Source organism: Cryptomeria japonica, chromosome 7 (genome assembly GCF_030272615.1).
Source record: "Cryptomeria japonica chromosome 7, Sugi_1.0, whole genome shotgun sequence".
Classification (NCBI taxonomy): Eukaryota; Viridiplantae; Streptophyta; class Pinopsida; order Cupressales; family Cupressaceae; genus Cryptomeria; species Cryptomeria japonica.
The window spans coordinates 458,042,013-458,069,437 of NC_081411.1; the positions used below are offsets into that span (position 1 = coordinate 458,042,013).

The 27,425-nt window shown below is 35.2% G+C and overlaps 1 protein-coding gene across 1 annotated transcript; it reads left to right on the forward strand.

Annotated features, from left to right (window-relative positions):
• Positions 1–21,740: 21,740 nt before the first annotated feature.
• Positions 21,741–24,785, forward strand: LOC131065709 (LEAF RUST 10 DISEASE-RESISTANCE LOCUS RECEPTOR-LIKE PROTEIN KINASE-like 1.2). The gene is given in 4 exon segments (XM_058000303.2): positions 21,741–22,674; positions 22,765–22,797; positions 23,314–24,020; positions 24,022–24,785. Coding segments are annotated over 4 exon segments (1,971 nt in total). The 5' UTR covers positions 21,741–21,899; the 3' UTR covers positions 24,478–24,785.
• The last annotated feature ends 2,640 nt before the right edge of the window (positions 24,786–27,425 follow it).

Here is a 27,425-nt window from a genome sequence, read left to right on the forward strand (position 1 = left end):
GTGTCTTACAACCCCTTAGGACAACATATGACCCATAACGACACAATTTGGTGTTTTAAGGGGTCATATGGTGTCCCATGAACCCTTAAGACCTCTTAGGACACTATATAACCCCTAATGACACCATATTGGGTTGCTTTAGGTCATATTGTGTCCTACGACCCCTTAGGACACCATATGACCCCTAAGGACATGATTTGGTGTCTTAAGGGGTCCTATGGTGTCGTTAGGGGTCATATGGTTTTCATAGGGGTCATATGGTGTCTTGGGACACCATATGACCCCTAATGACACCATATTGGGTCGCTTTGGGTCATATTGTGTCCAAAGGGGTTGTAGGACACAATATGACCCCTTAGGACATAATATGACCCAAAGCATGTCATTAGGGGTCATTAGGGGTCATATGGTGTCCCAAGACACCATATGACCCCTATGGACACCATATGACCCCTAACGACACCATAGGACCCCTTAAGACACCAAATCATGTCGTTAGGGGTCATATGGTGTCCTAAGGGGTCGTAGGACACAATATGACCCCTTAGGACACAATATGACCCAAAGCGACCCAATATGGTGTCATTAGGTTTCATATGGTGTCATAAGAGGTCATAAGGGTTCATGAGACACCATATGACCCCTTAGGATACCATATGACCCCTAACGACACAATTTTGTGTCTTAAGGGGTCATATGGTGTCTATAGGGGTCATATAGTGTCCATAGAGGTCATATGGTGTCTTGGGACACCATATGACCCGTTATGACACCATATTGGGTCGCTTTGGGTCATATTGTGTCCTAAGGGGTCATATTGTGTCCTACAACCCCTTAGGACACCATATGACCCCTTAAAACACCATATGGTGTCATAAGGGGTCATATGGTGTCCTACAACCCCTTAGGACACCATATGACACCATATTGGGTCACTTTGGGTCATATTGTGTCCTAAGGTGTCATATTGTGTCTTACGACCCATTAGGACAACATATGACCCATAACAACACCATTTGGTATCTTAAGGGGTCATATGGTGTCCTAAGACACCATATGACACCTATGGACACCATATGACCCCTAATGAAACCATATGGTATCATAAGGGGTCGTATGTTGTCCTTAGGGGTCATATAGTGGGTCCTATGGTGTCTTAATCTCTCTCTCTCTCCCCCTCTCCCCTAATCTCTCTCTCTCTCCCCTAATCTCTCTCTCCCTCTCCTCTCTCTCTCTCTCCCCTAATCTCATTCTATCCCTCTCCCCTAATCTCTCCATCTATCTCTCTCTCCCCTAATCTCTCTCTATCTCTCTCTCTCCCTTCCCCCTCCCCATCTCTCTCTGTCTCTGTCTCTCTCCCCTAACCTCTCTCTATCCCTCCCCCCCCCCCCTCTCTCTCTCTCTCTCTCTCTCTCTCCCTAATATCATATACTAATTTATTTATAAATTAATATATTAATAAACATTACATTAATTATGGGCAAATCTAGTTAGAGAATTTACTGATTAAAATTGGATATTCGATATTTTTTGTACTCAAATTTTCAAATTTCAAATTTCGGCTTGGGAATGCTTTGGTATTTGGCTTGGAAGTGACAAGCCTGGAAAGTCAACTGAAAAAACTTGTTTTTCAGTATTCCTTGATTTTCCAAACTTTACACTGGTGGTTGACGACTTTTTTTGTAGCCAAAATTGATCAAATGAAAAGGGTTTTTTAAGGATGTTCCTAGATTTCCAACAATATAAGGCTTGTCTTATTTTGACTTTAATAAATAATTATTATTTATTTTTTAATTGAATTCTGACAATAGTCCCGATTGATATACTAATTGAAAAGCACTCATAACTTTCAAACGGTATAACATTTTTTGAATCCGAAACATGCATCACATCCTATGCTTCGTCTACTATAGGGAAAAATTAAATTTCATAAGGTTTTGACCAAGTTAAGGTGGTTAGACGTAGGAGTTTCTGAATTTCTAAAAAGTTGTAGTAAAAAATTCATAAATAACTATCTACATTATAAAAAATTTAAAAAAAATATGTGTCACATCCGGACATGATTCTAATACTTATATTATAAATATTATAAAAAAATATTATGATTTGATTGTGATTAGGGTGTTCAGACATACGTCTACTTATTTTTTTCCTAAACTTTTAGTACCGCTGCATTGAAATTTGAAATTTTCATCAAATAGGATTTTTTTTTCCAAAAGCCAACTAGTAGCTTAGAAACTACATTCAATTTTCTATATATTCTCTTCTTACATATTTTAAAAATAATGTTCACAACTTATTCAAATTTTCATGTCAAGTTGCATAACTCTGATTTTCTGAAATTTCATTGCCACTTAAGGGCCTATTTTGGCACACTATGATCCTGCACATACCCTTAAATTAGAACTTTACATCAAACTTGCTCCCCCGAAGGAGTATCTTTCACCTTCATCAATCCTTCATGAAAGATAAACATGAAATCCACAAGATTGATGGATCTCCATCATTCTAGTTCTTCCGGTGTAGGGGTCTAACCCCTAGTTTACCTCAAAGAAACTCAAAGGTAGCCTTCGGTAAGAGCTTAGTAAATATATCAGCTAACTAATCTTTACTCTTCACATATTCAATCTTCACCTATTTTCTTGAACTCTTTCCCTTAGAAAATGATACTTCAATTCAATGTGCTTTGTTCTAGAATGAAGTATAGGATTCTTAGAAATGTTTATTGCACTTGTATTATCGCAATAGATAATCACTGATTTAGACATATCTATCTTGAATCCTTCTAGGACATGTCTCATCCACATTGCTCATGTACAATTCATGGATGCAGCTACATACTCTACTTCACCTGTAGATTGAGAAACACATGTTTGTTTCTTGCTTGTCCATGCCACTAATCTTCCACCAAGTATAAAATCTTTGTCGGTTGTGCTTTTCCGATTATCCACATTACCTACCCAATCAGCATCACTAAAGACATCCAAAGTAAAATATCCTTTATAGGGATACCATAAACCATAGTCTATTGTACCTTTGAGATACCGAAAAATTATCTTCATAGCCACCATGTGAATCTCCTTAGGCTCTTTTTGAAATCTAGCCACTAATCCAACAACATGAACAATGTCTGGTCTACTATGAACAACATAGTGTAGCGTGCCAATCATAGATCTGTACTCTTTTTCACTAACAACAGGTGATTCATCTTGTTTGGATAACTTGCAGCCTATCACTATCGGTGTTCCTATCGGCTTGCAGTCTTCCATACTGAAATTCTTCAGCACCTCTTTGATATACTTGGTCTGACAAATAAAAATACCACCATCCAGTTGTTGGACCTATAAGCCAATAAAGAACTTTATTTCACCGATTAGAGACATTTCAAATTCCTTTTTCATTATATCAACAAAATCCATACACATATAATCATTTCCACCAAAAATTATGTCATCTATAAACACTTATGCTATCAGCATCTTGTCTGCATCAGTCTTCAAATAAATGTTGTTGTCCTCACTGGTATGTTGGAATCCAATTTTGATCAAATGTGCATGTAATCTCTCATACCATGCTCTCGGTGCCTACTTTAGACCATATAGTTCTTTATGCAATTTACACACCATGTCTATCATTAGTCAAGGAAAATCCATCCGATTGTTCAATGTATACTTCTTCTTCTTCTAGAATTCCATTCAAAAAGGCTGATTTGACATCCATTTGATAAACTTTGAATCCCTTATATGCAGCAAATGCCAACAACATTCTCACTCCTCCTAATATAGCAACCGATGAAAATGGTTCACCATAATCCTCACCTTCTTCTTGAGAATACCCTTTGCAGACTAACCTCGCCTTGTTTCTTACAATTTTTTCTTCATCCAATTTATTCCTAAAGACCCATTTTGTTCCAATTACATTCTTATCCTCTGGTCTAGGAACAAGTGACCATGTCTGTTTCTTCTCAATTTGATCTAATTCTTCATTCATTACATTCACCCAATCATCATCTTTTAGTGCTTCCTTAACTGTCTTGGGTTCTATTGTAGAAATCAAACATGAGTTCTCTTAGATCTTTCTCTTGGTTTGCACACCTGCATTCTTATCACCAATTATTTGCTCTTGTGAATGGCTCAATCTGACATATCTAGGTATTGCATAGGTCAGTTCTGCATCTTCTACATCAGGTTCTTCATTTTCTTCTTCACTGTCATCGCTTACTAATTGAGCATCTAATTCTACATTTGTCGGTTCTTCATTATTCTTTGCCTTCGGTTCAATGATCATAATTTTTTCCTCATTATCATCATTTTCAGGTTTTGATCTGCTTGTACCTTTAGACTTATCAAATAGATCATCAACTTTTACATTAGCACTTTCAACAATTTTCTTAGTTCTCTTATTGTAACATTTATATGCCTTACTCTTAGAAGAGTAACCAAGAAAAAATCCCTCATCATATTTTGCATCAAATTTCTTAGTGTAGTTATCTCTCTTAATAAAACATTGACTTCCAAAAATTTTAAAATAACTTACACAAGGTTTTTTTCCATACCATAGCTCATAGGGTGTCTTATTGTTACCTCTCTTCACTAGTACCCAGTTTAAAGTGTATACAACACTACTGACCGCTTCTCTCCAAATATTTTGGATACATCACCCGGTAATAACATGGTTCTTGTAGCTTCAACTATTGTTCTATTCATCCTTTCTGCTATGCCATTCTGTTGTGGTGTCCTCAGAGCAGACATTTGTCTCTTGATACCCTGTTCATCATAATACTTAACAAATTCATCAGATGTGAATTCACCTCCCCGGTTTGATTTTAAACACTTTAGGTTCTTACCAGTTTGAATCTCAACCAGAGCTTTAAATGATTTAAATTTACTAAATGCTTCTTATTTCTCCTTTAAAAATGTCACCCACATCATTTTAGAATATTCATCGGTGAAAATCATGAAATACCTATCACCGTAATAACTCTTTGTTCTCATAGGGCCACAAAGATCAGTATGTACCAAATCTAAAATATTTTGTGAAGTACAATTCTTTCTCTTGAAAGAAATAGAGGTCATCTTACCGATTTGACAATCTTTGCATATCACACTATCTGGTTTGACAATTTGTGGAAATCCTCTTACAACACTTTACTTTCTTATCTTAACCAAATTATCAAAATTAACATGAAAACATCTTTTATGCCATAACCAACTATCTTCCATTATTGCAACTAGACAATTATTAATATTACTAATTAAATGGAATAAGTAACCTCTAGTTTGCTTCCCGGTAGCAATCAGTTCACCATTACCTCCAAGAATTCTTCAGACTCCACTTTTAAACTCAAGCAAATAACCTTTATCATTGAGCTGACCAACACTTAAAATATTATTCTTTAGACCATCAACCCAAAACACATCATTAACATTACTCTTCCCATTTAGAGAAATTGAACCTTTACCTTTCACCATGTAGGGAGAGTTATTTCCAAATCTAACAACACCTCCATCAAATTCATCAAGGGTTATGAACTTACTTTTGTCTCCGGTCATATGGTGTGAGCAGCCACTGTCTATAATCCATTCATCACTATTATCCATATGAGATACCAGTGCCTTTTCCTCTGTCAGTTCCTCCTTCACGGCTACAAACACAATTTCCTCATTGTCATCTTCATCTTCAGACTCTTCATCGGTCACACCTTCATCTATTGCAACATAACAATGTTTCTTGCCCTTTCCCTTGAATCTTCTAAACTTCTCTTTCTTATCAGTGTTAGGGCAGTCAGCAGCAATATGACCAATTTTACTACAAGAGAAACACTTCAAAGGTAGCTTTCCTTTATACTTACCGGTGCCTCTTGGAAATATTTTTGCTAACAGTGCCTCAAGTTCCATCACTTGATCTTCATTGTCTCCATTTCCCCGATTACTTCCATGACTTGACCTGCACTCTTGATTTTGACATATATCTTTTCCTTTTCTAGTAGATGAACCGGTAACAGATGCTTTAAAGGTAGATTCAATAGTTTTTGTCACACTATTGTCAAAACTATTTAACTCAAAAGTTGTAAGCTTACCAATCAATGAATCAACAACTACCTTATCCTTTGAAATAGATCTAAGTTCTTGGATTGCATATACTCTTATAGTATACTGAGGTTGAAGAGTTCTAAGCATTTTACTTACTATTGCATCATGTTCCATTTTACCTCCAACACTCGTTATGCCGCCGGCAACTTCTTTGATTCTCTGAACATACTGTGCAATATTTTTTCCTTCAATCATTCTCATGTCATTGAACTTTCCTCCTAGGCTTTCCTCTTTGGCTCTTTGAACATGCTCATCTCCTTCATAGATTAAATCTAACTTTTCCCAAACCTCACCTGTAGTTTCCAATCCTTGAACATCAATATATTCTAAATCAGATAAAGTACTTACAATAGATTCTAGGGCTTGCATGTTATCTTGCTGCTCTCTGAGTTCATCCAATGTCAAGGGAGTAGTAGTAGGATCAACATGTGTTGTTTCAACTTGCTTCCAATATTGTGCACCAAGACCTTTGATGTAGATCTTCATTTTGTCTTTCCAAATCTTGTAGTTATTCTTGTTGAACTTAGGACCCTCTTTCTTCATCATCTTGACTTCCTCAAAATCTTTCCCTCAAGCAGTTAGGCTTTTTGCACACAGAGGACCAAAGCTCTGATACCAATTGTTAATCCTATGAGGATCCGATTAATATTAAGAGGGGGGTGAATTGGTATTAATAGCAATTGAAACTTTAAACCAAAAACAAACTTATATCAGATTGAAAATATCTCAATTTCTTTTATTAGATCTAACAACCTCTTTATCAGATTTACTAACACAACAATCAGATCATTTATCACATCTATCAATTATTTCACCACTTCAACTGTCATATAAATTTGATCATTTACCAACTTATTATCCTTATCTATCAGATCAAACACTTTCTCTAACAACTCTTATCAGTATCAGTAACCTTTGATAAACCTTTGATAAAACATCATAACCGGTGTACTAAAAAATAGTGCATGAAATGAAACATAAATAAGAACATCACATGAAAAGCATTCGACACATGAACACCATAATTTTTAATGTGGAAACCCAAATAGGGAAAAACCACGATTGGAGTTGGTACCCACAAATATTTGTACTCTTTTGAAGTACGCCCTATTAGGAGCTTACAATACGTCCTGTTAGGAGTCAGCCGGTTAAGGGATTTGCCTAGCAGCCTGGTTAGGAGCTTGATGATCTATTAGGATCAACCTCATGAGAAGAATTAACACTCTTTTGAGAGCTACCCTGTTAGGGGACTTAAATGTTTAAGGCCTGTTAGGACCTACCCGGTTAAGGGATTTAACTTGTTGCAATTGCTAGGGAACAACAGTGAAAAAGTGATTTGTTACTTACACTTCTTAGCTTTCTGGATCAGATCTAGTTATACTCAACACTCTGCATCTCTCAGGTAGATCTCACACTTCTCTTGGATGATTCAACACATTCTCTTAAGACCACCGACACGATAAACATCAACAGTTCCATCCTAAATAGCCATCTCAACTAGGTCGTCCACTAAACCATAATTACATTATAATATTACAAAACAAATCATAAGAGATTATCTCAAATCAATATACAGATCATTACATCAAATTACAATGTAATATCAACCATTGGTTGATCGAAACCCATCATGAAAATCTGATCTGTACCAAAGTCAAAAACCTCAAAACACTCCACTAAGCGTCTTGTTGTTTCCCAAGAAATTCTTCCTTGAATTGTGCCAAAACAACAATCAAATCATTTCATGCGGATTGTGTCGTGTTGCCACTTTCATGTAGACTCGTTGTCGATCACCGCCATAACAAAAATCATTACCGGTTTGATGATTTCCTCACCGGTTTTAAACCCTAGAAAAACTTCATCAGAAATTTGATACAATCCTTATGATAGTCATAACAAGTTCTGGTTCCTATCAGATACTTCTTTCCATGATACAAGCTTATATTCCAAACCGCAAATCACCAATCATCGCCGATCATCCAATTCAATCAAAACATCTCAACATTACCGGTTAAAGTCCTATTTCACAAACTTCAGTTCTTTGTCTGTAAACCCTGTCTTCTAGTAAACCAAATCACTTAGATGACAAAAAAAACATCAAGAACATCAATAATCATCATTTGACATCAGTTGCCATCAATGACAACACAAATAATTGATCAAGTCATCTAATCACAAAATCTCAATCTCTTCATCACAAATAGTCTTCTATCCTTTACTGATGCAGTCATTCATCTTCAACTGCATCACCTGCATCATCTCATTTTGCATCAATTATGCCAAATGCCAACAATAGGACCAAGGGGTCAAATTAGGGTCAAATTGGGCCCAATTTAGTGAGGACCATGGCATGGCCATGGTTCCGGTGACGACCATGGCGTGGCACCATGGTCCTACTCTATTTTGGTGCAAGCATAAGGTTCTAGATGAGGTTCAATTTGAGTTTAAATTCCATTTGTGATGTGAAAGCCATAATCAGGTATTCAATTGGGTTGAGGGGTGCAAACACTAAGGTGAAGACCCAAATGCGATCGAAATTGCAAAGGGTGCAATTTTAGGATGCTACAGGTTGATCCTTAAAGTCTCAATCTTCATTATGTGTTTATTATTATTTCAACAAAAAGAAGGCCTCAACTAGAAATCCTCCACCCATATTGATATTCTCACACCTCAAATTTCTCCCCCCACATGTAAAAATAAAATTATGACTCTTGGAACATTCACACTGAGTGAAAAAGAGACATTTTAATAGATTAAATTCATCCTTAGTAGAATCAATCCATTTAGAGATGAAGAAAAGTATGATAGGTTATTACATTAAAATGAGAAATCCACGTACAAGGATAAATAATATACTCTTTGGTGCCAAAGATTCTAAGAAATGATCCATCAAAGTTTAGCATGTTTTTCCTCTTAGGTCTCTTATGACACTTTTATAAATTAGTGTAGTCTGAAAGGACTAAGAGGATTTAGTTATAAAATGAAGTCTTAATTAAAATTATCTACCCATATTTATGTTCTTACACTCATATATTCTAATAAATGATCAATCAAAGTTTGGCATTTTTTTCTTAGGTCTCTTATGAGACTTTTTTGGATTAGTGCTACAGGAAAGGATTAATAGGATTTAGCAATAAAATGAAGCCTCTACTAGTATTACCTACCCATATTGATTTTTGCACACCCTCATTTTGGTCCTATTAGGTGCGAAAATAAAATTATGGAACTTAGTGCCCTTGTATTAAAAAAAAAAGAGACAGTTTGTAAGAAGGAAAAACCATTCAAATATGATAAAAACCAAGATATTTTATTATAATTAGACTGCAAATTGACCTATAGGCATGGATAAAAAAAAATTGGCGTCAAGGATTTTGAAAAATGACTTGTCAAACTTTAACAATTTTTAGCTCTCAAGTGTCTTAAGAGACTTTACCAAATCGGTGTAGCTTAGAAGGACCAAGAGGTTTTAACAATGAAATGAGACCTCCAATAGTATTTGTCCACCTACCTCAATGTGATTTCAACCTATTCAATTCCTTCATACAAAAATAAAATTATGCCTCTTGGTACCCTTACATTAAGATAGTTTGTTGTATATATATTAAAAATACATTTTTAAGCATTAAAAAATAAATCCTATGTGTCATTGATTTATATAAATGATCTATCAAAATTTAGTAGTTTTATCCTCTTATGTCTCTTAAGAGAGTTTCTTGTATGGAAGTAGCCCAAAAGGACAAAGAGGATTTGGTCATAAAAAGAGGCCTCCAATAGGATTCCCTCACCTACATCAACATTCTCATAGCTTTAGTTTGGTCTCATGAGGTGTAGAAGAAAAAATAATTCCCTTGGAACCCTCACACTAAGTGAAAAAGAGGTATTTGGTAAGAATGAATCTATTCAAGTGGCATGGTCAAACCATTTGGAGGTGAGGGAAACTAAAATATTTTTTTTGTTACTAAAACTAAAAATCCACCTATACCTGAATAAATGGGACATTCCTGGGTGCCATAGATTCTGAGATATAATCTATAAATTTTGACAATTTTTTTTCTATTAGGTCTCTTAAGAGGCTATATTGGATCAATATACCATAGAAGGACCAACATGATGTAGAAATTAAATGAATCATCTAGTAGAATTCATCTTCCCATCTTAATTTTCTCACACTATTGATTATGGCTCTTAACACCCTTTGACTTAATAAAAAAGAGACATTCTATAAGAATGTACTCATCCTTGACATGGTCGAATTGTTTGAAGGTTAAATAAATCAAGATATGATATTATATTTAAAATATAAATTTATTTGTAGGAATGAAAAATACATTTTTGGGTGCCATGAATTTTAAAAATGTATTCATTTGAAGTTTGGCAATTTTTTTCTCCTAGGTCTCTCAAGAGACTTTGCTAGATTAGTGTAGCTCAAAAGGATAAAAGGATTTGTGATGAAATGAGGAATCTAATAGAACTCCCTCACCCACCCTAATATTCTCACTCCATCAATTTGGTCCCACAAGGTGAAAATAATTTATGGTTCTTGGCACTCTTGAATTGAGTGAAAAAAGAGGCCTTTTGTAAGAATGCTTATTTCCTCGACATGGTAAAACTATTTGAAGATGAGGAAAACTATGATGGGTTATTTTATTTAGATAATAAATACACCTATAAGTATGTATGGTACATTCTTGGATGTCATAAATTTCAATAAATGATCTAACAAAGTTTGGTATTTTTTTCTCTCAAGTATCTAAAGTGACTTTGTTGGATCAATGTATCCTAGAAGGATGGGATGATTTAGTGATGAAATGAGGGCCTCCCACAAAATTCCCATACCCACCCCAACATGTTCAAGCCCTCATTTTGGTCTTAAAAGACACAAAAATAAAAATATGGCACTTGACACCCTTACATTGAACATAATTGAGGTATATTATAAGAGTACATATATTCTCAAGATAATAAAATGGTTAGGAGTTAAGGGAAACAAAGATAGATGAATATTTTTGGACCTAAATACACATGTTAGTACAGATAAAAAATTCTTAGGTGCCTTATATTTTTAGAAATGCTTTGTAAAAGTTTGACAATACTTTGTGTAGGACTTGAGGATTAGATCATACCTTAGGATCACCTACAAAACAAAAGAAACCTTCCACAAGAGAGTATGACATTAAATGAGTTTGCTTGATATTAAGATATATGATACAAAGTGCACAAGAGGCCTTTTTATATATAGGGAATAATAAAATATGGGATTAGAAAAGATAATTATTCGTTTCTTAATTCTATAACATGAGACAACTAACATGACAAATATTGAATGACCCAGGACATAAGATGTAAATGTGCTAGGATATAATTTTATTAGAGGTCATATTGTTATAACATTTATATATTATTCTAAATATAAGGCTATAAATCCTTATATATTATATGCTTTATTAAGAATATCATATTTTAAATAACCATGATATAGTAACTATTAGATTATTAACTATTTATGAATAGGGAATATTGAAAAGGTGTGACTAATACCCCTTTAGGTATTTTGTCACCCTTTCTCCTATATTTAAGGAGGTTCTCTCTCATTTGAGAGATATTAAATTTGGAGATTAATAGTGAGTTATATCACTATGCATAGAAGGTATTAATGGCCATGTAGAAGTAAGGAGAAGTGTCCTCAAGTTCAGTCTATTTATTTGATAGACTATATTTTGTAATTGTTTTAATAAAATGATGTTTTATGAGGATTTTTATCGGAAAGGGTTTTTCCCATGTATATCTTGTGTAATGTGTAAAATATATGCTTGTATATTTCTCATTTTGTTTATTTTATATTTTTAAAATAATGATTAGTATCCTAAGATCCTAATTTCTAACATGGTATCAAAGCAAGTTATGCTATATTAATCATTTTTATAGATTATACTAGAAGATATATAGAACTTGATGGGAATCCTTTTTATGCTCAATCAATACATGTGCAAGGCTATTTTTACAATACATCTAGTGCGCCTTTTCTATTATGTAAAAAAAATCTATTTCATTTTTTGCTTTTTAAAGTTGTTGATGGTGTACTGTTGGGTCTCAAATCAATAGATTGGATAGGTTCTAAGGAAATGCCAACTCCTATGATCAAACCCTCTAGTTGACTTGGCCAACATATAGAGTGAACCTATTTGGTTACTAACTCTCTCACTTTAGGCTCTGCAGAACCTAGGCGGGTATACCTATTCACTAATTGTTTTCAATGACTAGTGACTTTTATAGCAGATTAAGTATCTTGATCTGGTTTCCTCCTATCTCAGAATTGCATAAGTTCCTAGGATGGAGATATAGCAGATGAGTTCAAGATTGTTGTTGTGGAAGCTATTCGATCTTTGAATACACTACTGCCAACTTACTCTATGTTTCCTACTCAATTTGCTTTAAAATAACATATGATGAATATAGTGATAAGTGTAATTTATAAATGGCCAGTGCCTTCTTTTCTGTTTGGGCTACAGAGTCTTTATATTCTCTTAGGACTTACTGTGTGAACTTGTGAGACAGTTTTTAAACCCACCCCTTTATGGATCTGTCAGTTATTATTTCTTATGAGATCAATTTAATGCCTATATCATAAGTTTCTTAAATGAATTTAACCCTACCTTTAAGGGACCATCTAGGTAAGTAATGCAAAGAACAATTACAATTCGCAAGCATAACTTTTATTTCAACCTTATGACATACAGCATAAATCTCATTCAAAGAATATGAATAACCTTATCTCCTTTAGATAATATCACAAGCGACTGCCAATAACAAAATGAAATAATCCACAACACATATGCAAAGAAAAGATGACTGATCATATTATGTATTCCATCAAAATTTGTATAACAGAAAGCTTACAGGTTGTCATACATTACTGTCTTGTTTCTACCATCTCTCTTCAAAAAAATATTACAAGAAACCTCTCTCATATATATATGAGAGCAAATGTTATTTATGAAAAGACGTGTCTTTTCGAAATACTAATTGTTAATTTGAACATTCCTAACAAACTTAAGTAAAAAGAGATTAAGAATCCCTAAATGATGAATATAATCATCCTCTTTAAAAGTCTTGATCTTAATACTTTGTTTCTTTAATTCTTCTCCCTGTGAAAGGTATTCGAATATCATCTGGTTGACAGTAGGGGCCATGTCTTTGCTTCGATCCAATTTTGACAGAGCCCGATCCTTGACGCTTATAAGTTCATTCCGCAAATCTTCCATAGATATTACTTCTTCTTCTTTATAAATCGAGGGCATTCCAATAGGGCTCCCATCATCCAACTCTTGAAGATCTCTTTTTAGCGCACCCTCGTATCTAGCATGATTTTCCATATACGAAGTTCCTTCTGTTTTCTCCTCTAGCGTCATCACATCAACACTGTTTATCACTTCATGCAATCGTGCTTTTAACGTTTCATGCTCTCTTAATGCCTTTATGGTCCCGATGTACACCCTCCAGTAATGTTCAACATGGATGAGCATGGCATTGAACCTGTGTTCAATGATATCATTAACCATTTTATCCATCTTCTGTTGAATATTACTCACCTGTTTGGCAGCCTTTTCTGCTTGATATTTCCAATACAGAACATCAGAGACATCATCCAAGCTCTGTCCTGTGGGATATGAAGCATATTCACTTAAAGGAGTTCCTGTCTCAAGTTGTAATATCTTTGCTTGTAGCTTTTGATTCTCCTCTTTAGATCTTTCATATAAGCCCTTATAGGTAATGTTTTCCCTGACCAAAAACTCTGTCTGATCCACATTTAATTTCACTACATCCAGGTTCAATTTAGCAGTGACCCTAGGGTCAGTCTTTCCCACCTAATGAATCATAAGGTGTCCAAAGGTTTCTTCAATATCCACAATAATTGGTCTTTTTCCTTTCGGATACAGTGCCCATTGTAGGAGAGCTTTTTGATCAGGATCATATCCTGAGCCTAGGAACAATTTATCTATCTCTTGAGGCAATACCTATTGATTTAGGTCCTGCTTCTTCAAGAATCCATCAAACAGAAGTGCTGAATTTATATCCCAACCAGAAAAGATGATAACACCAACCTCCTTTAATATTTTCCTCCCTTTCTTAGGGGTCATATCTTTCATGAGGGTATCTATCTCATCTTGTAGCCTTTTCATCTGTTCTTCTTCTGGTCTCCCAGCCATGTTTCACATGAGCCCCTTTGTGCTGGTACAAGAATGAAAGGAATTCTCTTGAAGAAGCGAATCCGTCATCAGCAACAAAGTCTTCATGTTCTGTCATCCTTATATCAACTACATCTCTAATATTAAATTCACTAGTGTCCACATCTACCTCTGCTTCAAAACCAGGGGGATAATCTTCTCTAGGGGAGTCAGCAGGGATGCTACTAGCAGCTGATTTTGGTGACATGTGAGCCAATGGTTGACTATCCTTTTCAGTGTCGATAAAATGAAGGAACTATGGGGGTACTCTATGCATAATCTCTACCTCATGTTGAAGTAGTTTTTTGGCTATCTCCAAAGGATCTTGGAGGTTTCCAAGTAGGTCTCCATCCACCATCCCCCTTGCTCTTTTCCACTTGAAGGCTTCCCAAGTCATCTCGCTTCTTTCTCTCAAAACTTTGGCCTCTTCCCTTTCAAGGTTCTTGATTAGATCGTCTGGCATTTGAGCCACATGTATTCCGACTTTTAGTTTCTGTGATGCCCTTGCAGCTCTTATATATCCCTCAGGATCAAAGTTCTCTCTAGGATCACCCAGAGTCATGCCATAATAATCTAATTTATTTTGAAGTAAATGATAACTTATGGAACTTTTAACTATAAAATTAGAAAACACTAATAACCCTGGCACAATGGATTGTTTACCAAAATCTGTAAGATGTTTGGCACTGACAGCAGATAATTGTCTTACAATCTCTAGGCTAGCCACCCTGTTTGGCACTGTAATTGGAAGCATGTATGGCTTTCCTTCATACCCAAATACCCTGATTTCTGTATGATTAAGGTGGCAATACTAGTCACCCCAGTTATGATCAATCTGAGACTCTGGAGAAAAGTCTTTTGGCTTGAGGAATCTCTTAATTTCAGGAGACAAAGTATAATCTCTATGTTGTCCAAAGGCTGCACTAAGAGGTTTCACAAAATATTCCTGAAAGTGCCAATATTGGTTGTTTATGAATCTTTGATCCCATGCAGAAACCCACAACTGAACTGGTTTCTTCAAACCATTCTTATCATAAGCTCTGATGCTGAAATCGTCTTACCAGAAATTGATTTCTTGTCCACAATAAAGAATGATGTGCATTAATAAGGAATACAATGAGAAATGAACATTTACAAGGTCTCCTTTCAACTTCTCCAACCCATGATTTAGGGCTTCTGCAGCATAAGTGGCATAGTCAAACAACCTAGGGTCTTTTGATTGTAGATCAACACATAGAACCATAACCCCAATATCCATGAGAGGATGAGCTTCTAAGCCTAATACTTGGGCCGCAACATAGTATGTATACTTAAAATACGGATGGAATTGGTTGACATCAAATGGCACCTTGTCATCTTTACTAAATGGAACAAAGGACTTTCCTACTTTTGGTCGGTGAATGGGTAGTCTCCATGTTCTATAAATGTCCTCCAAGTTAAAGAATTCTCACGACAGTTTCTGCATATCAATTTTCTCTTCTACTTCCCATTCTAGATCAAACACCATATCAATAGTCTGTTTGTTAATCACCACCATAGGATTCCCTCGGTAGTCACATATGGTTTTGGTTTTTGGATCATAACAATCTACTAGAGCCTTCATTAATTCGACATCCACAAATACATTCGGAACTACCAATTTCCCTAAATTCTTCTTCCATAGGTTACTTACGGGCTCAGGAGCATCCCTTCTCTTGTAACCAAATAAGAACAACTCATGTCCTTTGATTTCAGTCCATATGTCTCCTAGATGTTCAAATCTATCTTCCAACCCTTCCTCTTCACTCTTTTTTTTTTTGGACCTCACACTGGATGTCGGGCATTGGTCTAGCAAATCCTGAGTTAAAGCTCTACCCTCCTTTTTCTGTCGTTTGGGCTTCTCTTCAGGGTTTAATTCCTTCCCTTTTCTACTCTTTTTAGAACAAGAAGAAGGTTCCATAATTTCAATCAATACAAGAAATCACACTTACTTGGAGAATTGTCGAGCTCTTCTGACTGTCGTTTACGAACTTCAGCAAACTTCTTGCAATTTTCCGTCCTTTGGCATCAATCTGGTTCTTATGAAAATTCGATCAATTCGGCTGCAATTGTATGGGCAACTTGTGCACAGTTAATGTCTCTGCGTTTATAACGGCTATTCAAATGTTTAAACTTAATTGCAGATGTGACATCCTCCACTTGAGCTTTTAACTCCTTCGTGGGAAGTACTGTTCAACTGAAATGATCGTGAATCGAGTTTTCGATGAAACCCTTGTCTTCAGCTGAATACTTTGATCTTTCATCAAAAGTTCACTTTCCTCGATATCACTTTATCGGCGAATGGCCTATGTTGAAAAACCATCTTCTAGTCTCGTCGAAATCATCCTTTCCTCGATGAAATTTCTTTCGATGAGTCATTCACGAGTTTCATCGAAATCATATTTCGATGAGTTCTGTTCTTCAGTGAAAGTTCATGCAAGCCCTCCGAAAACCTTTTTTCTTCGATGTCCTTCTTTTATCGATGAAACCCCTCTGTTTTTATTCGATATAATGTTATCGATAAGATTTGCTTTTCGATGAATGTTTTTTAAGTCTCTTCGGCAGTTGTATTTCCTCGACTTCACCTTTTGTTAGCCTTTCACTTTTCGATGAAACTGGGATATCGATGAGCGGCTCCTTTCACTTACCGAAAGAGATATTCTGCCGAAGTCATTTTAATTTATTGTTTTACCTTTATGCTTCATTTCGATGAAACTATCCTTTCGATGAAACTTTTTCTGAGATGCTCGACATGATATTTTGGCCGATGATCTTTTAGCTTTCACGCCTTTGGGAAGATTTTTGATTTCAAATATATTGTTCAACATGTACAATGATTTATAATTGCATTAAGTACCTAAATTTATCTTGGCTAAAACACATGCATGACAAGATTTTTCTCATCCTAATAAGTGTGCCAATCATTTTTATAGGTGACATTGAAAAGTTTTGACAATGATTTATTTAACGTGGATCATAAAAAAATATAGAAACTTTCTAGTAATAGAGCATATGAAATATAATAAGGGCATGATAACTTTGTAAATTTGTAACCAACTATGCCTAAATATGAACCTATATATTTGCTAAAGCATTAATGATGAAAACACAATAAAACATCATGATATTCATCGTTGATCATATTCTTCCATTGTGTCATCAATATCTCACATTATAGACTATCATGTTAGGAGAACCATTGAGATATCAAATATGCAAAGATTTCATGTCAAGTGAATCTATCCATTGAATTGTTGTTGTAAATAACACTTAGGAAAGAGTTCTAATAGTATTTCTACCCTAGAAAAATAGACCATTATACAAGATACATTTCTAAAAAAATTAAATTTTAAAATAATTATTGATTTTGAAAATAATGAAAATTATGGACACTATACATGTTTTACAACACAATCAACGTTTCAATGACAAATAAGAATAAGAATTCATTATGTTAACCAACTTATAAGAAAAGAAAAAAGAATGCATGCAATAAAATCACCAATATATATCAATACAGGTCTTTAATAGATGATAGATAAAATTTCTATCAAGTTGAAATCACTATAAAAATCAAAGTCTATATGAAGGTTGAGGTCAAGTTTAAGTCTTTGTATAAATTGAGAAGCTCTTTTTTCAAATGAGTCGAAGAAAAATCTACTCTCTAATCTAGCAAGTTGTCAAATGGTATACCAACAATTGCTAAGCATTTTTGGGTTTTTTGTTGTAGCACCCATTGTCCATTAAGTGTATGTTGAAGTACACGACCCCTCTATATTATGTCATCTTCTTCCTATGCCACCTGGAGACCACTACAATTTTTAAAATTAGAAGATGTTGAGACATAGGCATGACATGAGAATTGTTTGTCATGTCCCCTTTTCAAAACTAGTACTTACTATTAATAATAAGTCCAATTATCCAGAAAATAGTAAACCAAGAAATAAAATGAAATATATTGTCCTTTGTAGTTAGATGATCAAATCAAATTTGATGTCAAATTCATCTATAAATTTTAAAATGTTTTGGAGGCAAAAGATGGAATAGGAAATTGAAAAGCACATTTCGAGTGTTAAGTGACATCTAGAAGCTTTTGGTTCAATACAAGAAAGTGGCAAAGTGGCAAGGTGTAGCATTCGATAGAGTTAGGAGGTGAAGGACAAGTGGAAGAGGAGTTACATTTTTGGGAATGCAAAACATCTCTCCTCTTTGCCGTGGGTTTTGGGTGCCCAAACATATTCTTGCATGTTTAGGAGGGTTTTGGTTTTCATTGTTTATTCTTGCTAATTGTTTTGTTGTTCTTTAGAGGTTGTCAAACCTATGGAGAAGAAGGCTCAAGAATGAGATGCTTGAGGGTTTCTAGGTGGACTAAGGACGAGATTTAGAGGTTCACTAAGGTGTAGTCTCACATAGAGATTACCATTGTGTTGAAGGTTCAAAGTTCATAGTTTTTTCTATGCATTTTGTGAGGGTTTTGTTAGTAGTTTGTTGGGTTTGTGATGAGATTATGTTTTCAGATTTCTATAGAGTTTAATAACAACATAGTGAATGCTTGTTACCGTCATTCCATGTTTAAAATATTTATTTCATCATCTCAAACAATTGTAATAAGCTAGGTGAAGTTTCTTTGGAATTTATGTTGTTTGGTTGTGCTTGTTGGCACTATTTGCATTTAGTTTTAAATAGATCATTGCAATAGTTGCTACATAAGTTATTTTATATAGAATATTGGTCTTTGACAACAAATTATATGTCTCTTTATGCTGCAAGTGTAAATATACAATTCTATGTGAGTTTGTGATTTTTTCATTGGCATTTTGTGAGTGAATATGTTAGCAATTTCTTGTCAATCTTTGATATATGTTCAATTGTTAAAATGTTATTAAATGGGGAAGCAAGTTATGTGAGTGTGATCTTGGGGGAAACTCTATGGTAAAGTGCACTTACGTCAAAGAAATATTGGGATTGGTGACCTCCTTGAAAAACTGAATGCTTGACCCTTATGAGTATCACCTAGATGTAATGAGTGCTAAGTAGACCATTCATTCTCATACAAGAACTTTGTAAAATTGATACTCAAAATACAAATTAATAAATTTGATTATAACTACATAATTAAATTCTCATGAATATTATATTTATATAAATTTATACATTAATATTTAAATTTTATAAATATATAAAAATTAATATAACAAATATATAGCCAAAAAAATTTATAACCAATATAATTAAATTTTCATAATCATAATAATATATAGTTTTAAAAAAAAAATTGTGTTAATCAACCTTAAAATATGAGATTGTTTCATTTACTTTTAAAGAATGGAACTACCATCCAATTTGCAAATTTAAATGGAAAAATTCTTTTTTAATATATATTTTACACGGTGTTCTCACATTATATCATATAAACTGTTTTTTAATTTAAAAAACAAAGAAGACTAAAAATGTCATAAAACTTCATTATCTTTAAATAATAACAAGGCAAACATGGTCAAACTAGACTTGCGTTGTTTAAGTTGATTTTATATACTAATAATGTAAATAACCGACCAAATTGAAATCTATGATTTTTTTAATATTATTTTAAAAGATAGGCATGCCTCATCCACGTTTGGGCTATGTAAACACACAATTATATCTAAGACTTCACTTGTCAAAATCACACGTGATATTTTATAAGGGGCAAATTTGAAATCTATATATTTAAAATTAATTAAATTAAGTAAATTGAATGTTTTTAAATAATAAGAAAAAGAGAAAAAAAATCAATTATAAATAATTATTTTTAAAAAGTTATTAAAAATAAATAAAAATTGAAGGTGAATGTTAAAATAAATAGTTGTGTTTTTTTATTAAAAAAAGTAGCGTTAATCTGGGCACTGACCCTTAACATAGCAAAAATCTATCAACAACACTTTAACAACACTAAATTTTTTTCAAAACATCAAAGAGACAGATCGAAGAAAGTTCAACAACAGAACAAGAGGGTCCAACCCCAAATGAAAGCGAAAAGACCAACAACCTAAGACCTAAGGGGCCGATTTACGAACCCTAGTCATGTTTATGACCTTATGCCAGTTATCATAGAGGAACTTGTATAGCTCCCTAGCCGCCTATTTGTCAGCATCATTCACAACAGTTCTTTCCTGTAGTAGGGAGAGTGTTAGCGCAAAGCTATGAAGCACCTATATGTAGAATTTGTTGATGATGACCATCTACTTGTCTCTAATATCCAGCGTGCGCTTTATTTCCTTGATTTCCTCTTTGAGTTCCTTGGTTTCCAGGACTGGTACCAGGTTGTCAATGTGTTTCAATAGCTCATAGACCTCCATTGTTAAGGCCTTGCAACTCCTCCATACTAGGGTTACCCTTGGGAACATCTTCTTCTTCCTTTCAAATATCCTTATGCTCCTCATGCATGGGCAAACTCATACCACCACCTTTTTTCTTTTTCGTCCATGTTAGACTCCTTGTTTTTTAATCGGAAGCCACAAATTGAGCAGAAAGATGCTTGTCATGGCCACGAAGGTTCTCCATAAATTCTGCCACCCCACCTTCCACACAATAATTCCAAACCATAGCATCCTATTTAAAATCATCAGGTTTAAAATAATTGTGTTGATGATTATGAAGAATCAATATTTTACGTGGGGTATTGGAACGAATCTTATATATCTTTGATCCTCATAATAACCAACATTATATAGAAAGTTACAACACTCACAATATCTTATAATAAAAGTTTCTTTTATCATTATTTTTGTGTGTGTTAGTTTGATGATGAATCATTATATATATTTTAAAATATAGATGAAAAATGTTTTTTTACAATTGAATTTAAATTATCATTATTGTCATGGGTTGTTGAAGAATTTATTTCTATAAGTTTGTTTTAATTACCAAAGCAAGTTGTAGTAAAATTGATTGAACACAATTGATGAGGATGGTGGTATGTTCATTGATTGGAACATTCATTAAGGTATAGAGCCCTAGGAGGTGCAATAAATAAGAAATTGGATTGGGATAATGTGTTGGGTAATTTTGGCAAACCTTGTATCCTTTAGCTTTCAGCTTTGTAGATTTCAACCTCAAATTTGTGTTTGAAATAAAAACAAGATTATATCTCGAACAACTTTGATGAACCCTTAATTATTAACTCTTAATTGAAAAAAAACTCAACTTAAGTCCTTCACTCTTTAATTATAGAATTTTCAACCTAAGACTACATAAAATAGCTTAAACAACTATATAAATTTTGATATAAAAACCCTAAGAAAAACACTACTACCAACATCTAAATACAAAATCACTCATTACAAAATGTATCTTAAAAAACTGAAAAAATTGTCTTAAAAGTCTAGCGGAGGCGGACAAAAGAAGCGGTTAGAGAAGACAATTTGGAGTAAAATGGCTAGGAAAGACTTGTAGGTGTTCCCACCACATGTTTACAGAAAGTCAATGCGAAGATGAGGACCAATGGATTGCCTGACAAGAGAAGCGCGATCGTCTCGCTCCTCCTTAAACGATTGGATTTTGCTTCACCCAACATTTGTCTGCAATGGACTTATGCTTCCTCCTTATCGCTTTGGGGATCATGATCATGTTTCCTGCTCTTTGCAGATGTTCAGCTTCAATGTTTGAAACCTGTTCCAATTCTTCAGCTTCTTGTCTTGCACCTAATGGCAACATCAACATCCAATTTCCCTTCGGCGCTGCTCCTGGTTGCGGTCACCAAGATTTTCAGATCCAGTGTCACAGTGAGCATTTCCCAACAATAAAGATCGGCAGGCACGAATACAGAATACTACAGTTTAACTATCCTGAGCAGAGCATCCAAATTGTGGATGAAGCGGCTCTTTCTACTTACTGCTATCTGCCAAATGCAACCCTAACCATCTCAGGCAGTCCGTTCCGGCTGCTCCCACATTCCACACTTTATCTTTTCATCCACTGCCAAAAGCAGGTTCGAAATTTCTCTCAAATAAATTGTAGCACAGATTCTTACCTGGCTTTCTCTGATGATGACATAAAAGCCAATTGGTCCTCTTATAAGAAGAATAGGAGATGTGAATCGGTTTCAGAAATACCGACAAGGCTGCTGGAAGCGATTGATTACTCGACGAGATTAATCCCACAAAACTACTGGACGGTGGCGTATAGCATTCTAGCAAAAGGATTTTCGGTAAAATGGGAGACGAATCAGAGGTACCTGAATAGTTGTCTCTCGTGCAATTCAAGTAAAGGGATATGCGGGTATAATGTTTCGGACCCTGAACATCCGTTTCTGTGCCATTGCAGGAAAGCCCCTTCCCAGCCGCTCAATTGCTTCAACGGTAGGCCTAATCCTCAAACTCTCTTATTTCGTTGACCCATTTGGGAGCATCAACTGTAACTAATTGGGTCATTTTTTCTACTTGTGACAGTCATTAGGAGGAGGAGGAAAACATATATCATTGGTAAGATTTTCTTTTATCTGGCCTTTTGGATATTTCTGAGATTAATTTTGTGAAGAGACAACACCTTGTATGCATTATTTAGGGATACTAGATGTTTCAAAGAACCGAAATTTTTTTACAACATCTTGAACTCTAAAGCATTATACCCAATAATGCATAATAATGTATTTTGTTACAAAGAACCAATAATTTTGTGTAGGTCCCTTAGAGTTTTAACTCAAGAACCAATTATTTTGTCAAGATCTTGTTTGTTTTGTTGTTTAAATGTTGTTTGCCAATATTTTTCTGGGTACAATGTCTTTTGGGCTAAAAGTAAACCACCTGTTATTTGGGCTTCAGATGCCAAACAACGTCCCACTGTCATGTGAAGGGTTCAATTTTTCCCTGAGATTGATTTTGCAGGTCAAAAGTGAAATCTTAAGTTCAAATAACTCTGCCCACTGTTTAAGCTTTAGGCCCAATTTTGCCCAATTTTAACCCATAACCTAACAACTCAAATGTTGGATTGTAACTCAGCGGGCGGCATCGGAGGTGCGCTTGCATTACTAGCTGCAACAACACTATTTGTATGCATCTGGGTTAGGAAGAAACGGTACGCCGTGGCGTCCCCCAGCTGGGGCAAAGATTTTGAATCTGTGAAGAGAAATATCCCCAGTTTGACAGTTTTCAGCTATGAGGAACTGGAAGAGGGGACTAATGCGTTTGACAGGAGTAGGGAACTAGGAGACGGGGGCTTCGGAGTGGTGTACCTAGGAAAGCTTCGGGACGGGCGTACCGTCGCAGTAAAGAGACTCCATGAGAACAACCCTAAAAGGCTGGACCAATTCCTTAATGAGCTTAGGATTCTCTCAACTGTGCACCACGCTAATTTGGTGCGCCTCTTCGGTTACTGCCATCAACGCCAAAATTTGCTGCTTGTTTATGAATATGTCCCTAATGGCACCTTGTTCTACCATCTTCACCGCGAACACCCAGAAGGAGAAAAGGGCTTATCTTGGAGGACCCGATTAAATATTGCTCTGGAAACGGCGGAAGCTTTGTCCTATCTTCACTTCTCAGTTGAGCCTGCAATTTTTCACAGAGACGTAAAGTCCACTAACATTCTGTTGGATGAATATATGAGAGTAAAAGTGGCTGATTTTGGGCTGTCAAGGGTAATGCCTCTGGAGTCCACACACATTTCCACATTCCCCCAGGGGACACCCGGCTATGTAGACCCCGTCGTACCATCAGATGTATCAGCTCACAGATAAAAGTGATGTTTACAGCTTCGGTGTGGTTTTGGTGGAGCTCATATCGGGGAAGAAAGCTGTGGATACAAAGAGAGATAGCAAGGACATCGGCTTGGCAAACATGGCGATCTCCAATATTCAAAACGGTACTTTGAATGAGCTGGTGGATCCGGATCTGGAGTTTCAGAGCGACCCTCTTGTAAATTCAATGGTTACAGGTGTTGCTGAGTTAGCCTTCATGTGTCTGTCGTATGAGAAGGACGACAGGCCCTGTATGATGGAAGTTGTGACTCAGCTTCAACGCATAAAGCAGTTGGGTTATGGGTGTCCCAACTGCCAGGCGGTGGGACACAGGGCCGAGGGATTCCCAACCTTCGTTTCCTTCACGCCGCCCTTTTCTCCAAACACACCTCAACCAATGTGCTCCAGCTCCACCGCAAGCTCTTAAACAGAAATTACTGGATAATAATTATTATACGCCTACTATACTAGTGCCTTGCTCTCTCTATGTAAGTATATTTCTGTATGTAAACGAAAACAATGTAAATTTGTGGATTTCATGTTTCAATGCAATTTAAGAAAGAAAGAGAAAATTTAGAGGCGTTCCAAAAAGGGGTAGTCAAACATCTTTTTGGCCTGCTTCTACCATTCGAAAAGTTAAACCTTTTTTTCAATCGGTATTCCATTTGACGTCTTCTGGCTGCTGTTGAGTATCAGTTACTTGACTTATATATTATATATTTGGTTTCATAATCATTGCATCTTATTCATATCAATAGTTGTCTTATTATTATTGGTTGACAGTGACATGGAATTATTAAATTGGATGTATTTAAGATTAGCTTTCACAAGGTATTTTAAAAGTATACTTCAACTTTTGGAGGAAGACCCACTGCATTAGTTAATATTAATTTATTTGGTTTAATGGTCATTGCGTCTTATCTATATCCATATTTGTCTTATTGTTATTGGTCAAAAGTGACGTGTAACCGTTAAATTGGATGTTGTTTAAAGTTAGTTCTCACCAATCTTTTCAAAAGCATATTTTAACTTTTATTATTTATTAAGATTGTACCATGAAATAAACACGTCACATATTATACAAATAAAAAATTTAATTAAAAAATATTTTTTAATTAATGGTTTGTGAATATGTTTTGAAATTTCAATTTTGTTTTGTATAAATTCAAAATTTATTGAAATGTGTTATTTGACTTGTTATATTTTTATACAACTCTATAAAAGGTAGTTAAAAATTATTAAAGAATGATATAATATATTATTTTATAAAGAAATATAAAAGCTAGAGAGTGCTCTGCAATGTCGTTACCTGTTAATGGCAGAAAGGGAGGACACGCAGAGGAAATTCAAATAGACTTCACTAAGGAATTGAAGGAGGTTGTGGTGCTCTGGGAAGAGTATGCGGTAATCGCCAAATTTATAGGTTTGAATTGGCCGAGAAAGGATATCAAAAAATGGGTTGAATGCAATTGGGGAAAACGAACTGTGGTTAAATTTATTGCAAAGGGTTTCTTTGTAGTTTTGTTTGAAGAAGAGGAGGAGAGAAATCATGCGCTCACTGATAGGAACTGGTTTGTCAATATGCATGCGGTATACATTCAACCATGGACGCCTCATTTCGACCCAACTCCGTTGGCAGGTTATTTCGAGCCGGTATGGATATGTCTATATAACCTTCCGATAGAATATTGGAGTGAGGAACTATGGGAGAAAATTGGTAGAACATTGGGCACATTGCTGGAAACAGATTTTGATGATGAAGAAGACATTTGCAAAAGTGCCTGAATGAGAATTGCAGTAGTTAAAAGTATTCTTGAGAGCATAACCTTGGTATCTGAATGCGGGGAATGGATTCAAAAAGTGGAGATAGAAATTTTTTTAGCAAGATGCCCTAGATGTGGTAGCAAATTCCATGGCGAGAAGGAATGTAAGATGTATGTCAGAAAGGCAAGAAATGTTCCTAGAAAACCAACACAGACATGGAGAAGAAAAATAGAGGAAAGCAAGAAAACGATTGAATCTCAAGGAAAGGAAAAAAATAAGGAAGATGAACAGACTCATACGAAAGAAAGTAAATAATCGGAAATACTGCTAATGGTAGATGAAGGTGACAAGGAGAACAGGATGGATAATATGGAGATAGCAATAGAGAAAGATGGTGAGATCATGGGAAAGGAAAACAATTTTGAATCCATAAAAGTAAACATAAATGGTAGTAGAAACAATGTAGAGGAGGATTGTAGAGGCACATCTTCTAAAGAAAAAGGGTTGTCAAATACTGAATTTGATTACGAAAGGGGTTCAGATGATGATCAATTCCAAAATGATGAATTGGATAACATTGACCCTAGATGCATCAGCCAATCGATAAACATTCTGTTGGGGAAAGCAAAAGGAGTAAGGGGCAGAAGAAGCAATAAACAGAAAAGAGAGGACAGAGCAAATGAGAAAGGAATAATTGGTGTGATGGAATTCATAAAGAAAACCAAGGGAGAAAGAATCTCCCTTGGTAAACAATGAAGATAACAACATGGAATGTCAGGGGTCTATCGGCCTCTGACAAAAATGCTTGGTCAAGAGGGCAAAACAAAGAATTTCAGGTGATATTATAATGCTGCAAGAGACCAAGCTAAATGTAGAAAAAGCATCCTTTTTCAAATCTTTTAGTAGGATGTAGGACGGTGATTTTCAGGAGGCGATTGGGTCTATGGGTGGATTGGCGGTCCTATGGAACCCAGATAAAGTTTCAGTTTGTTCGATCTCCAAGCAAGAAAATTGGATGCAATGTAAAGTAAGATTTTTGCAGGAAGATTTGGTATTTTCTTTGTTCAATGTTTATGGTCCGACCAAGACAAAAGAAAAGAAAAAGGTTTGGAAAGAAATCTCAGAACAAATTAGAATGGTTTTCAAAGAAAGTGATAGTGGCGGGAGATTTCAACGCCATTCTCAATAACGAAGAAAAAACTAGAGGTTTAAGAATGAATGCCCATGTGATGGAAGATTTCTGAGATTTTGTGACAGATAATAACCTTTTTGACATTATCCCTAAATCAGGAAATTTTACATGGACTAATAGGAGGGTGAATTTTAGCAGAATTTCTGAGAGATTGGGCATAATATTCACGAGAACATATTGGATTAGAGGACAGTTTGACTTGGAGACAACAATTATGCCCTTAACACTCTCGGATCACTTCCCGGTTCAGTTGAACTGTATCACATCAATGGCAAAGGTGAAAGGAAATTTTAAATTTTTGAGCATGTGGTGGAGAGATATAAACTTCGGAAAAAACATTGAGAAGTGGTAGGAAGAATGTATAGATTACAAAGGTACTCCAAGCTATTGTTTTGTTAAGAAGATGAAATATCTGAGGA